Below are 15,525 nucleotides of genomic sequence, written 5' to 3'. Positions count from 1 at the left end.
GTCTTCATATTTTTATTACATATTATATTCTGTATTTATCACTAAAACCCTGGTTTTACGAGTACATACATGTTTCCTCTGGACTTTGCAATACTTGCCAACCCTGTTCAAAATATTGTTACATAAGATAGTCAGTCAATTTGGACACATCTATTTGTAAAGAACATTAATTTCTATTAGCCAGATCTCTTCGCCACAGTTTTTCTTTTCTAAGATTTATGATGACCGATAAGTATGTAAACTTCATTGACAGATATTGCATGAATATGACAGAATGAGAACATGTTAGAGCTCTTCTATAAAAGCATGCAAAACAAACCATTGATCAACTTGCTTGCTATATTTGTTTGGATGTTTGTAAATAACGGGTACTACTGTAGGTAGTGTGTTTACTATATACTGCAATTTGATTGAGCAATAAACGTTAATTTCAATTCATGTCCAATCAAATCCCAGCATATATTGAAACTCCGCCTACATATTGTTTACATCCAAGCAAACATAGCAAGCAAGTTGATCAAAGTCTTGTTTTACATACTTTTATAGAAGAGCTGTAATGATCTCTAAATATAAGCCATGCTTTATAATAAACTGGCATGATGAGCCAGATATTTGACATGCTTTTTCACAAGGTAACGGAAGTTAGAAGATATGAATAACATGCCTGGACACCATGTTTGCTCTTATTACGAAATGCTTTCTGCTCGAATTGGCGGAAAGACGGCAAATACCAATTTTCATGTTTTTAGTTTTACATAGGCAAGGATCAAACCATTACCTGCTTCTTTCAATGCAAGTCTTGACAAGTTAGAGCACTTTCACTTGAAACACACCATTTTTATCTATTCTGTAACTTCTGTCCCAGAAAGCTTGATATGGATAAAGTAATCTGGCGGCTTCGGCGGTAGAGGTTTTATAAAACGTATTAAAAACTTAACATTTCAGAAGGTAGAAGCCCTGGATCCTTTATACTTTATATATAGATGCCTTTTGTTATAAAGTGTCCATCTGTCAGTCTCAGATATCTATTGTTCTTGACCTCGTTTTCATGTTTCATTGACTATACTTGAAAAAAGTTAGAGTTTTATGTGCCCCTCTTATAATGCTCCACTTAACGCACGTTATTTCTTTCGAGTCTGTGTGTCTGTTTGTTCGTCCGTTCGTCCGTCCGCCTGTCCCGCTTCAGTTTTTGGTCAAGGTAGGTTTTTTTATGAAGTCATATAACTTGAAACTCCCTAGTGATAATGATATGATCTCTCTACTCTAAATGCTAAATAAGTGTTTTAACCCAATTTCATGGTCAACTGAACATAGAAAATGATATTGCGAGTGGGGCATCTGTGTACTATTGACGCATTCTTGTTAGTAATATCATTTTATGAATATAACTAATGGATAACTGTATTTGGTTTATGCGTACATTGAAGGTCCTCATGCCTCCAGACCGTTTTCACTACACCTCTACGTCATTTCATGGATCAGTAACCGAAAATGGTTAATATTTCAGAGTCTTTTTTTTTTTGGCTTATTTTTCTTGTACAATATGCAATAGGTCAACTTTTTTTGATGAATGAAATATTTTACGATGTAAATGTCAGTCTGGTATGTTTTATTTGACCTCTGTTTACGGTCAATTTCTCAGTTTGAAGATTTTGGTGAATTTAAGTTTTGTTGGTCTGTTTTTCTAGTTCTATAAGCAAACCTGCAAACGGTCAACTATAATATTTGGTGTATGTAATGATTGTAAGGTTTATATGTCGGTCTGGCAAGCTAATCTATGACCACTTTCATGATTCATTGACCGATCTTAAGTTTTCCTGGTTAAGTTTTTTCATTTTAGGTTGGTCTTTAGATTTGCAATAGGTCGATCAACTTAAGCATATTTGGTGTATCATTATAAGGCGTACATGTATTTCCAGTTTGGATTATTCTACATTAGCCTCAGTTTCTTGGATCATGTTAAGTTTATGTGATAATTGTAGCGAAACTTTATCAGTCTTCACGATGAACTGCAAAATCTACAGTCCCGGAGCTCAATTTTTAAATTTTTTTAGTTAGATTCTGTTGGCCTGTAGATATGATTTTTACAGGCCCGAGAGCAATTCTAACAGCATGTGCTGCCTGGGCTGCCACTCAGCATGAAGACTGCTTTATATTTAGGACTATATCGACATGATATCGAGATACTTCAGTGTGGGCACTTTTTTTTAATGGATGACTTGTCTGCTCTATGATCGAGTTGTTGTTTCTTTGACTCATTCCCCATTTCCATTCTCAATTTTATGTATATTTCTTTTCCAGGTGGCAGTGGCAGTGGCAGTTTAGAATAAAAATAACTTGACCGTTTATTTGGGAACAATAAGACCATGACATTAGCTCTAGCAAAACTTGACAAGCTGACCAACCAGCTGTGCAAGAAGAAAATGTTAGATTCATCTCTTCCGCTGGACAAGAATGATGTTCTTGAAATATTTAAAATTATTTGATATCCGAATTTAAAGGACATGTTAAAATGGTAAAATATTATTATCCGAGGAGCAGAAATTGTCAATTGTTAATTCCATTACAAATTATTTAGATCAAGGAGGTTATCTAATATAACCTCCTTGTTTAGATAAAAGAAAAAAAATATAAATTGAACACTCTGAATAACTTTTATATTGTGTTGTGTTACTTAAATAATTACAAGACAGACTGTCATCGTGAAAGAACTTGGAATTTTGTAAATGAAGTGTACATACGAAATATGATCAACTGGATGATTCATAGCCTGCATCAAGGAAATAGAAGGGTGACGCAATAACCTGAAGGATTCATACTCTGCAATAGCATACTAGGAGGGTCTGGCAATACACCGGGGGACATTCGTAGACTGTAGCATTGATAGAGGATAGGACGATAAAAAATTAAGTGAACAAGTTGAGTTTATTAACTATAATTGCATTAAATTTTATAATTAATGAATTACATTTTCTAATTTGTTGGAAGAAATTTCTTCCAAGAAGGGACATTAAATGAAGTGAACTTTCTGAGTTTAACAAATTGGAAAAAAATTGTAAATATATTACAAGTTTCAATATTTGTTGAAAGAAATTTTGAATGATTTAATATTACTTGGAAGAAATGGAAGAAATTTCTTCCAACTTGAGAGAGGATGAAAATGAAGTGAACAAGTTAAGTTTATTAACTAAAATTGCCTACTTTATTAGAAATGAATTTTCTAATTAGTTGAATGTTTTGTAAAATATGAATAGTAATTTAATATATATATCCAATAAAATAATCATAATAATGGTGTGTTTTTTCCATGTGTTCCCTTTGCCAGAGAAGAAATTTCTTCTAACACTATTTGTTTACAAAAAATTACCAACCAAAAGCAGAAGTCAACGTCAAACTTTTAATCTTCGAGAAAAAACATGTTTTTTTTCTTTTTCAGATATACGCAATTGATCAAAGACTTCGGTATTACCAAGTAGGCCAAACAAATAAAGTATTATCCCTTCAGCGAAGGCACAATCACAGAAATATTAACTTCAATACAATAACACTCTAATCTATTTGTCCGGTTTCTTGCCGAAAATATGTGGTTCTCTCTGTGCAAATCCGGCTTTCATCAACAAAACAAACTTACGTTTGCGGTATAGCCAATATTACAGAAAGCGGCATTTAACACAAATAATCAAGCAGTCAATCAGCATATTTTATTAGCTTATAATTTTGAAGTTTACAGGTTCTTACTTTCTGTACGATTTTTCATAATATCCAAAACATTAAAACTGGTAAAATTAAAAACAAATTGTTCAGAGAACAATTGAAGGTCTTTCCACCAAAAACAATGTATTTTAATATGAAAGTTGTAAAATTAAGTTTAAAATGTCATTTCAATCGTCAAAAGATAGCTTATTGCACGCTGATTCCAAAAATATATGGTTTCTATACAATATTTTTTAAATAAGGGATATAATTTGTTACTTCTGGTTTGAAAAATGTTACTTCCGATAATATTTGAATAATTATTTACTTGACACTGATTCCAAAAATATCTGGTTCTATATACTTTATATTAATAAAGTACAAAAAAACAGCTACTTCCGGTTTACACAAAGTCACTTCCGGTTGTATTTTTCAAGGTTAAATGGTTTGATATCTTTTGTCAAAAGTCTCATGGCTTTATCATGTATACAGATGAGGTGAAAGCAAAGGTCAAAATCTTAACGTCACATTAAGCTATGACCTTGAGATCAATTTCAAGGTAATAAACCAAAGACCTCAAATCAAAATACCATAGGTCTTAATTATATTTGGTTAATTAGTTATATCACCATACGCATATTTTTAAATACGAGAGGGGAAAAAACTCCCTTTTACGTTCAACAAACCCGTGCTATCAAAATTTACGTGTTACGACATGTCGCAACTAACAATTTAGTAAAAATAATTTGTTGATATCTTATACGTATTTTGGAAATAAGTAAAAATAAGTCAAATTCAAAAATTAGAATATGACCTTGACCCTTGACCTTGACTTCATTTTGATTTTTTTTTAATGAAGAACCTCAAATCGAAAGATCCTAGGTCTCTATCACTTATGGTTTACAAGACAGAAATGCATATCACTTATATCAAATGCATAAGGGGAAATAACTCTCATATGGAGCGTTCATAATGCTTCGGTCAAACAAGGACAAATCATGCGAAGGATATAACGAGCAATTTTATAAAATAAATTTGTCGTAATCTTTTACGGTTGCAAAGGAGTAGTGAACACAAGGAAAACAGTGTTTGGGGAGATAACTCCTACAAAAAAAGTATACGATAACGCAGGTTAAATTTCAAAAGCACAGAAAGTGTTTGATATCATATACTAAATATCTAAGCGACATATTGCGAAACAAATATTTATCGCAAGAACAAAATTAGGCGGAAGAAAAAAAAATAATCAGAAGAAAAACAATAGGTCTTTCCACAAAAAAATCGCCGTCTAAGTTATAAAAGTATTCTTCTTCTCCAAGTCAAGGAGCCAAATTAAATCTGAATTAAGTATTTCTAATGCGAAACCTTTACGCAGTACCAGGTAACACAGAAAGCTTTCCCTTGGCTAACAAAATACAAAACTTGTTTTCTATATGCAAATTAAAACTATGTCATATTAGTAGTATGTCGAAATGTATTATTGTATTGTTTATTTATGTATTTCTCTGTCCTGAATTTTCTTGCATTTATTTGTACTGTAGTCCTGTCGTGTAATGTTGTAATTTTAGTATTATATTAAATATTGCCATAAAAGCGCGAGGTTTTGCTAGCCTCAAAACTAGATTCATTCCACCATTTTTTCTTTAAATTTCCTGTTTCAAGTTAGGAAAATGGTAGTTGTTATCTTATAGCTCGTTTATGTGTGTGTTACATGATCGTTATGTTTTTTCTTGCACTTTAGTGTTTCTGTTGTTTCGTTGATTTTTTCTCTTATAGGTGATGTGTTTCCCTCGGTTTTAGTTGTAACCAGGATTGGTTTTCTCTTCATCGATTTATGAATTTCGAACAGCGGTATACTTCTGTTGTCTTTATCTATTCATATAAGTGTTGCCCAATTTATTTTGAATTATACCTTCATCACATTTCTTTTGTTCATACATTTTGTTGCTCCTTAATTCTGTCATGTTGTACCGTAATGCGGGTTATTTTCGCGGTTGCATGTGCACTTTTAAATTGGCGGAATTCATTTTTGGCGATTTTGTTTCATCCGCCAAAAAAGCGGAAATGTAAACCCGGCGAAAATAAACTGCTACACGGTATTGCATTGATCTTGGTTTGGTTTGATGGATCCCATACTAACCATACATAATCCACTGTACATCTATTCATTATATGCATGTGCCTTCACGTGTTTTGTGTAGGCGTGGAGATTTCGGTGGATAAATGAACATGTCTTATTTCCTTTGCAAACTATATTGTCATTATATCTATACCAGGTTAAGTTGTCCAGAAGTGATTAGAATATGTGAAGTCTGTATGTTGTTTGCACCAACGGTTGATTAGTCTGGGATTTTCATATTTTGGAATCCATTTTTGACGTTCAAACTCATTTTCTATTTGTTTTCGCCTTCTTTACAAAATGTTGAATCTTTCTGTACAAAGCCTGATTTATGATGGTTTGAAGAAGAAGGCTGTCATCGGTAAATGATTTGCTATGATGACAAAAAAAATGTACAGCCTTGCGCGAATAAATAACATATCATGTTTTCAAGATATATTTTACAAAAGGGTTCTATTTCAGCCGTGTCGGTCATGTTTGTTGTTGACGGACACAAGATACAATAATAAAACACGGAGGTCAAGTATGGTTGAACTAGTTGTTTTCAAGAGAAACAATTGGGAACAATCAAATTCAGTTATGATCGAGGCCATTTTTTTGAAAAATCCAAAACATAATTCAGACAATGAAGAGTTGACAAAACCTAAAAGACTAAACGAATAGCAAAATCAAGACAAAAATCGTAGCAATAGATGTAAGAAGATGGGGTATGACTGCTGTCCTGTGCATATATATAAGCTCCTTAACGTAAGGACCTACACCAGATTATCTATTTGGAGGTACAATCAGCACATAAAAGAACCATCAATTTCAACTTTAATCGCCTCATGTCTGATACATAAAGACTTCATATGATATGAAAATAAAAAAATGTGCTAAATACGGGCAAGCCATATTGACCAAACTATTTGTAGTATTATGACAACATTCAAAACAACTTTTACCTGTTCATTTAAACACTGGGTTTCAGTACGATGTCAATTTTATTATTGAATTTCAGTATGACCTTTAAAAGCCTTTATATATTTTCGTCTTTTGTACGATCACGTTGTTAGTCGACTTGTGTTTTTAAATGCAAGGTCGTCATTTACATAGACATTTTCTTTACACCTTGTTCTCCAGACATGGGGCCATTTCGACCTTGTCTGTCAGTCCACTTACATGTATTGTTGTCTGTATAAAATCTATGATTTATTTACCTGCTGCAAACTAAAACTTTAAAATTTCGATATTTTATATGATTAAAATTAAAAATTTGCAAGTGTTTTTTTTTCCTTCACTAATTGAGTTTATTCTACGGATATACATACATATAAATAGGGATATACATACATATAAATAGGGATTTGACTTTGAGCATGTATGCAAAACTGGGAATAACGAGATATTTATGTTAACTCAATTTTTAAAATGAACGTATTGTGAAGAAAATTATATCGTAATGTGAGCAATTTGGTCATTACTGAATAAAGGATAAGAATATGATTCGTTAATTTAATCGATCTCCCAGTACATGTTCATTGTGACATTACAAATACAAGTTTTACAAGAGTGACCTTGATGCTGAGTGACTGACGTACAATATACATTGTGTCATTACGAATACATGTTTTACAAGAGTGACATTGATGCGGACTGTCGTACAATATACATTGTGTCATTACGAATACATGTTTTACAAGAGTGACTCTGATGCAGACTGTCGTACAGTGCACATTGTGTCATTACGAATACATGTTTACAAGAGTGACCTTGATGCGGACTGTCGTATACATTGCACATTGTGTCATTACGAATACATGTTTTACAAGAGTGACCTTGATGCGGACTGTCGTACAGTGCACATTGTGTCATTACGAATACAGGTTTTACAAGAGTGACCTTGATGCGGACTGTCGTACAGTGCACATTGTGTCATTACGAATACGTGTTTACAAGAGTGACCTGGATGCGGACTGTCGTACAGTGTACATTGTGTCATTACGAATACATGTTTTACAAGAGTGACCTTGATGCGGAATGTCGCACAGTGCACATAGTTTCATTACGATTACATGTATAAGAGTGACCTTGATGTTTTTTATATTGTGTCAATACGGTTACATGCATTATATAAGTTTCGGAGTATAGTGTTACGTTTATTTTCGCTAAACTAGTATGCATTATTGTAAGGCCAGCTAAAGACCACCTCCCGTTGTGGGATTCGCATTTTATGTCGAAGACCCATCGTAGGCGTTCGGTTTTTTTGCTCTTTGGTCGGGTTATTGTATCTTTGACACATTCCCCGCCTCTATTCTCGATTTTATTACAAAAGTGACCTTAATGTTGACTGCTGTTCACGTACATTGTGTAATCACGGATACTAATCACGGATGCATGTGTTACAAGTGTGACTTTGGTGTTGACTGTATACATATATGCGTATAGTTACATGTACTTGAATATTTCACTTGTTATTTCTGTTGGTAAGATTTAAGATTGAGTGGTCTATCTTGTGTATTTTTTTGGCCCATCGTGTCTTTCCTAAATCAAATAACTATCCGTTCTTACAGACAGACCTTTTTTATTGATTGAGACAGTATATTACTTCGAGATATATGTTGCAGTTAATGTCGGGTATATGTTGCCATCTGTCTCATTTGCATATTCATGATCTATTATAAATTTGCATGATCAGGAGCAAACTATTGTTTTATCAAATTAATATGACTTTCTGCATTTATCTTTAAAACGGCATCACCGAAAATTAGAAGCACAAGTGTTTTATTCCAATATTGTATTTACAATAGTTAGGAACATACAAGTTAATTGTTTCACTGTCGGATGATTTATCTATATAGAACGGCTACCATACATTGTAACAGTTGCACCTATGGGGTTTTATACACAGGTCTGAAAATGTATAATTTGAGGTTAAGCCATTCATTGCATGGATTTGTTTTGAGATTGTAACACAGTGATGACTGCTGTACCCATAATTTGACTATTTTATTTATTATGTCTGTTTTGTTCACGCATCGTTGTAAATATAACGGAATTTGATGAGACTGTCGTACAAGTGAGAGGTTTAGCGCTATAAAGCCAGGTTCAATCCACCATTTTCTACATTTGAAAATAACTGTACCAAGTCCGGAATATGACAGGTGTTGTCCATTCGTTCGATGTGTTTTGTCATTTTATTTTGCCATGTGGTTAAGGACTTTCCGATTGAATATTCCTCGGAGTTCAGTATTTTTGTGATTCTGTTTTTGTCAAACTACAGAACAGAACAAACTGACATATACATGAAGTTAATGTTCTAGTCATGGAAGCTGACAAGAATGTTGGCAAGTCTTTAAAATCGTTGGACATTAATAAAAAAAACTAAAGTGCTCCTAAATTATGATAGTTTGGTATGAGGATAACAAATAGTTTCAATAGAGAAAAGATTTGAAACACATTGCTGGATAAAGAACATAAAAAGGTACGAAAGCTCGAAATAGCTGAACCAGATGAATTAAAAGATTCAATCATTTGACTGTCCATTATGCCCGCGTCACACTGTCCCGATTTTAACGCCGATGTCAACACGATCATTGAAATCTTCAAAATCGGGACTGATCGTATCCAGATCGGGCTATTCGTGGTGCCATCTTTAACTATCGTAGAACCATCGGCCACTTTTTCTAGCCTTCGGGGACAACTTCGGGAAGGGTTTTAAATTTTTTAACATGTTAAAAAATCCCCGAAGGTGCGTCCGATGTTGAGGGTTCGTATTGAGTTCGTATCACCATCCTCACCATCGTAATGTTACCGGGAATGCATCATTGAACATCGTATTGCATTCTTGTTTACATCGTTTCCATCGGGCAGTTTTGACATTACGATGTCTACACGAATGAATCACGGAGGTCTTACGATGGCAACACGACTTCGTAAAGACTTCGTAATCCCGTCGTGTTGCCATCAAATAAACGTACGAAGGTGACAAGATGGAACTACGACGGCAATCAATCCAGCTAAATATAAGTTAATTTTCGCGCTAAAATACATTTAAAGTGCCATGCGCGATATGCACTGGTCAGTCTAATACGACAGTTAAGAAGGACGTTCACAAAACATGGCTCATATCATATGATTCTATGATAACAAGAAAGACGACAGAGTTGTTTCTATTAATTCAAATGGAACAAGAAGAGGAGCTATTACAGGGTCAGGATTTACTTTTACAAGTAAAATATTATTTTTTGTCAATTTTTCGTATCAAGTAATATAATGAAAATCATAAGCGCGCCTCGTACACCAACACTGCAGGTACACGTGCATAGGGAAATCAACTTTTTCTTCATTATTCTGATTTTGTATGTATCGTCTGAGTTGTTGTCACACGAATGTTTACACCATAACCATTTTGTTTTCTATATGTCATATTTTGCCGCATTTGTTGCTTTCCCCATCTCCTTCCTTTTGTCTATATCATTATTATATCCTCCTGGAAAGAGCTCTTTTTGAATAAAAGGGATCAACGCACCCATTACCTTACCTTTAAGATAGATCAGTAAACATGGGCATAATTATGGGTGATTATTCAGACTAGTGCACACATTTTACAGGTCAAACAAGGCAATGCCGATCGTGGCATCCCTTCGTATGTAACATATTGGGGACAAATATGGACACTATATTTGTATATGACACATGCAGAAAATGGTAAATTGAATATGCATATTTGATACATAAACTTTTTTTTTAGAAATCAACCAAAACATTCAGTAACTTGAAATACCTTTAATATTGTCTTTAGAACCAGCAGGTAAAAAATAGCAACCAATTTCCTGAGTATTATGCTATTTCAAGGAGAAAAAACACGTCCATCTGCATGACCTTTATCTTTGGCCTTGAACGTAAAAATGTCAGATCATTACAAGAGGAACAATATACCAAATGTGGTTAAAATCTTTTGAAGCATATTTGTTTTAGAGTGTCCACAAGGGTGATTAAATGTACAATATTATATACATTCAATATTGATCAAACAATTTAAAACGCGTGATGCCTTCAGCATATAATTTAAATGCATCGTAAGCTGTACATGACGTCTTTTAGACATCGTATGACCATCGCGCCATCATCGTAATCCATCATGTAACCTTCGTAATCCATCGTGTAGCCTTCGTGGTCCATCGTGTAGGCTTCGGTTAAGATATGAAGCTTAAATACCCGTTTTCGGTTAACCTTCGTATGTCTATCTTTTGCTATCGTATATATTTTCGACACCATCGTATAGACTTCGTTATTCACCGTACTTGCTTCGGTCACTTTTTGGTATTTTAACGAGATCGGGACCAACTTCGTACGAACTTACAATTTTCGCATTCGTTTGTCCATCGTATGTACAAATCGGGACAGTGTGACGCGGGCATTAATAAAACAATGAAACACCGGCAAAGGAATACAGTGACAGTGATGTCAACGACGAAACAGGGTAACAATGATTGTTAAAATATTGGTATTGGTGGAGATTCTCAAGACTAAATGCAGATTCTATATCAGCCAAATCAAGACATCAAATATGTATGGATATGACCAATTTATAGTCTGCAGTGCATAAAATATTGGCAAAAAAAGAAAGTGAAATTGTATTTTACAAGAGTATTTTATTTATTGCTGCTAAATTTTGGAAATGTTTTTGACGTAATATTGTTTTTTGTACTTAAAATTCTGATTTTGGACGCTCTTTCAACCATTTAGCTATTTTGGGAAGAGATGGAACTTTGTTGTAGCAAGCCTTTACATCCGGGTAACTATCCAATACATCGGCCTTCATGGTGACAGCACCTTCCAATACATCATAAAGGTATAAATCTGCAACACTTAACTGAAAAATATATGAATATTGATGTTATCCTTGAAACAGATTCCATAGTCTTCAGTTTTCTTTGTTGTGTTTTTGTGTACTTATGTTTGTCTGTCTGTCTGTCTTTTTAGCCATGGCGTTGTCATTTCATTTTCGAATGACGAGTTTAAATTTACCTGTGGATCTTTAGTCTCTCTTTTTTCACCAGATATTTAATGTTGTCCATTATCATGTTGATTATTTGACCAATATAAAAATATGTTTAAGCTAAACTAAACTAATTTAAGTACGAAGTGGACGAGCAAAACGTTGTCAATGGACTAATACAATCTACATCGGAAGATTTCTAACATACAACTCGGACTAGGTATCTATAGTTCTATAAACACATAGCCCTAATGATGATTTAAGTACTTGATATAATTGATAGATAATTGAAAAGACTGTGATAGATATACTAATTCCGATTACTTACACTTTTACCAACAGAAAATCCACATTCCTTGCATTTATTTGCTTCCAACATTTTCTGTAAATTCTTTAACACACTTGGTTGAGTTTCTTCATTTAATTTCTTCATGCCCTCTGCCTGCAATCAACATAAATTACATGTACAAATGTACTTAAAATCTCCAAAGAAAAATATATTTAAAATATTTTTTAAAATGCCTAGCAACGTTCTGATTGTGCTATTTATCACATTGGGTCACAGACGGCCCGTGAAATATAAATTTGCATTTATTGCTCATATCAAACCATATCAACATATTTCAATGTCACGATTCTATCAATGGATATTATGATAATTATATTGATTGTTGGTGCTTTATGACACTTTCAGCAATTTTTGCAATATCGAAGCGGTCTGGGTTTTTTTGGTCGAGGAAGCTGGAATGCCAGGAAAAGACCATTGGATATAATATTACGTGTATATAATATATAAATATAATACTCTTGATATTTTATGTACAATGTAATCAATGTAATTACACGTAAAACATACAATAAAATTCATAATGGTAAGTTTTCATTTTATTTACCAAATTTATTCCACAACCCCGCCCCCTCCCCCTGAGGTAATTAGATGTTTTTGCAGTATTCCCTTTTTAGTAAGGTCAGTAACACGTAGTCCTACACTGTACGTACATCTGATGAAAGGGGAATGTAGAGATTAACCCATTATCCGTAACAAGTGTTTGGTAATATTCCGTATGTTATTAATATAAATGACCCATAACTTTGGTATCATTCCTTTCAAAGTATAGACTAAACAGAGTGCCTGTCATGGCCCACACTAAAAATAGGAGTAGTTCGACCCTATCCATACTTTCTCAGACTTTATCTTCCCATACCATTTAATAACATACCTTCTTTGCTTCATCTTTCTCAAACATGACCTTAAATACTTCGCTTCTGTAATCAACCAATGTGTCCATTATGGCATTGATCTTGGCAAAATCTAAGTCAGTCTTTCCAAATAAATCTGTAATTGATAGCGGCATATATATTTCGAGTCATAGGCCATCATTGCTACTGACATGTATATACAAATAAATATGTTTTACTGTTAACTTACTAGTAATTGTTTAAATGTTTAGGGCAGATAATAAAAAAAAATCCTGTTGAAAATTTTAAGCAAAAGAGATCTAGTCTCATGTTTCACTATAATATTGAAATATCGACAAAGTAAACATTTTGATATCAATTATCTAAAACATGAATAATGCTGGATAAAAAAATAAAAGACTGAACAATTAATACTAAGAAATCAGAAGAATTGCATAGGAAAGAACACGACTTTCAATTTCTATTCCGAAAAAAAAAAATCATCTAAAAAAATACAAAGGGCAACAATACCCACCAAATTTTTTGGCTAGAAATCGAGCAATAGCTAGACTCTGTCCTAAGACTTCTTTGCCTACTTCTAGATATGGTAGACTGCCTAAAGGTGTCGCTGAAAAATAAATATCATTTTATATTATACTGAAGAGAATATCCGGGTAATCGGCGACTTGTTTGGTTACAGACCTACATTTTCTGGGGTGTTAGTCCATTTACCTTGTGAAGATTAAAAATAGGAGAAGAATGATAGATATGAAAGGTATAACAACATTATCGTTCAAAATTCACAAAGGAAACATCATCTTCGACTAACGCCTCAGGCGATATAAACTGCTGACAGGGAATATTCCTGGTATAAATCTCGAATAAGATATAAAATTTTCTATATTGGAATTATCAGACTAATATTTTGGATTTAATCAGCGCATACATGTAATTATCAAAATGATCGGTCTATAGCAGACACCTTATATATTGTATACAAATGTAGGCATTTAAAGGATAACCTTGAAACTTGACAAGAACATACAATGACACGGTTTTTAATAAATCGAAATGAAAGTTTACTTTATATTTTCTGACCAAATCCATTTTAAATGAATTTATTAAGTACAAATGTAAACAACATTTCTGTGTGTCGATGGCTGGATTGTATGTTGTCCCAATAAAGATATTTAGGTTAAACGAGTGAAATTTAATACAGATAAAATCTAACAATTACAAGAAAAATACAGGATTTTTGAAACGGGGAATATAAAACCAGGGGGACAAAGTGAAGATTTTATTTTAAACTATTATATATCATAATAATTTTCTAATTAAAAACCATTAAAGAGAAGGGGCATTTGCCGTCTACGCCCCTCTGAATCCGCTACTGCTTATACTCCAAGTACTAGAAAAGTTCCAGATGCGAGAAAACAGCAGACAATTCCAGGAAGACACTCAAAACTCATATGTCGAAGAGAACTGAGTGTCTGTAAACATATTTGCATCCTACTTCCATAAAATAATAGAAAGAAGTCATACGAACCTGTAAAAAATCATTTCATCTTTTGGAACAAAATATAAAAGAGGCGGAAAATATCAGGATAACTCAAAAGTCGGACGACAATCTGGCAACTCAATGCCAAAGATGTAAAAAAATAAATAACGAAAAGACACATTTTGTAATAGATTACCTAAAAACTAAAACAAATAATGAATAAAAGTAATCACTACCATATTCTCTCTTAATAGACAAATTGTGAATTAAACGGTCAAACTCTCTACAGTGCTCCAATTTAGAGATACATTAGGTAAATAGCAGCCAATCTATGTTTGCATTAGCTCGCTACTTAATTTTCTTGTTTTGCAGTAATACATAACAAGTTGCGCATTTGATGTTTTATGTACTCACTTGGTTTAACTTTTGGCCAGTCCTCGAAGGTGATTCTTTTATCCTCATATTTCACCCCAGCTGCTGCAAACAGGAGTCTGCTTATTTCGCCTCTACCTTTTCCGGCGAAATAGACCAGTTTATAAGACTCAGGCATGTTGTAATTTACACTGTTTTTCAACTAGCCGCACTTTCAAATGATGTTTAAATTGTGAACCCTGGTCAATTCAAACCTTGGTATTTAAAGAAAAGTAATAGGTTTAAAATATAGAACAGTACGCTTCAATACACTTTGAAATTCGATATTTATTATTGACATTCATATTAATCAAGGCAATATTTAGAACATGTTTTAGAGCATAGTTTCAAATTGTATAGAAATTGAGGTGAATAATAATTTGTTTGAGCTGTAACAGTTGGATATACTTAAACAATATGTTTTAACTTTATATCTATTAACAAGTATTATATATCAATAGTTTTTATGAATATGTCCTTGGCTTTAATTTACATAAGTGAGGGACTAACTTTTGTCATATCAACACTTTTTTCGACTTATATTCTATTACAACTGTATATATAACTTTTATTTCCTCTATCATAGATATTTTGTGTATATGAAATGTATTATAAATCAGAAAAAAAACAACACCATAAAGC

General features: G+C 33.2%; 1 protein-coding gene across 1 annotated transcript; it reads right to left on the bottom strand.

The window, feature by feature from the left end:
* Positions 1-11,428: 11,428 nt before the first annotated feature.
* LOC139502364 (hematopoietic prostaglandin D synthase-like) lies at positions 11,429-15,098 on the bottom strand. The gene is made up of 5 exons (XM_071291823.1): positions 14,887-15,098; positions 13,510-13,602; positions 13,016-13,131; positions 12,124-12,237; positions 11,429-11,669 (listed from the first exon to the last, which is right to left on the bottom strand). The coding sequence occupies exons 1-5, from the start codon at positions 15,020-15,022 to the stop codon at positions 11,505-11,507; spliced, it is 624 nt and encodes a 207-aa protein (XP_071147924.1). The 5' UTR covers positions 15,023-15,098; the 3' UTR covers positions 11,429-11,504.
* Between the last annotated feature and the right edge of the window lie 427 nt (positions 15,099-15,525).

This window comes from Mytilus edulis, chromosome 13 (assembly GCF_963676685.1).
Source record: "Mytilus edulis chromosome 13, xbMytEdul2.2, whole genome shotgun sequence".
Lineage (NCBI taxonomy): Eukaryota > Metazoa > Mollusca > Bivalvia > Mytilida > Mytilidae > Mytilus > Mytilus edulis.
This window is presented reverse-complemented; position numbering and strand designations above follow the sequence as displayed.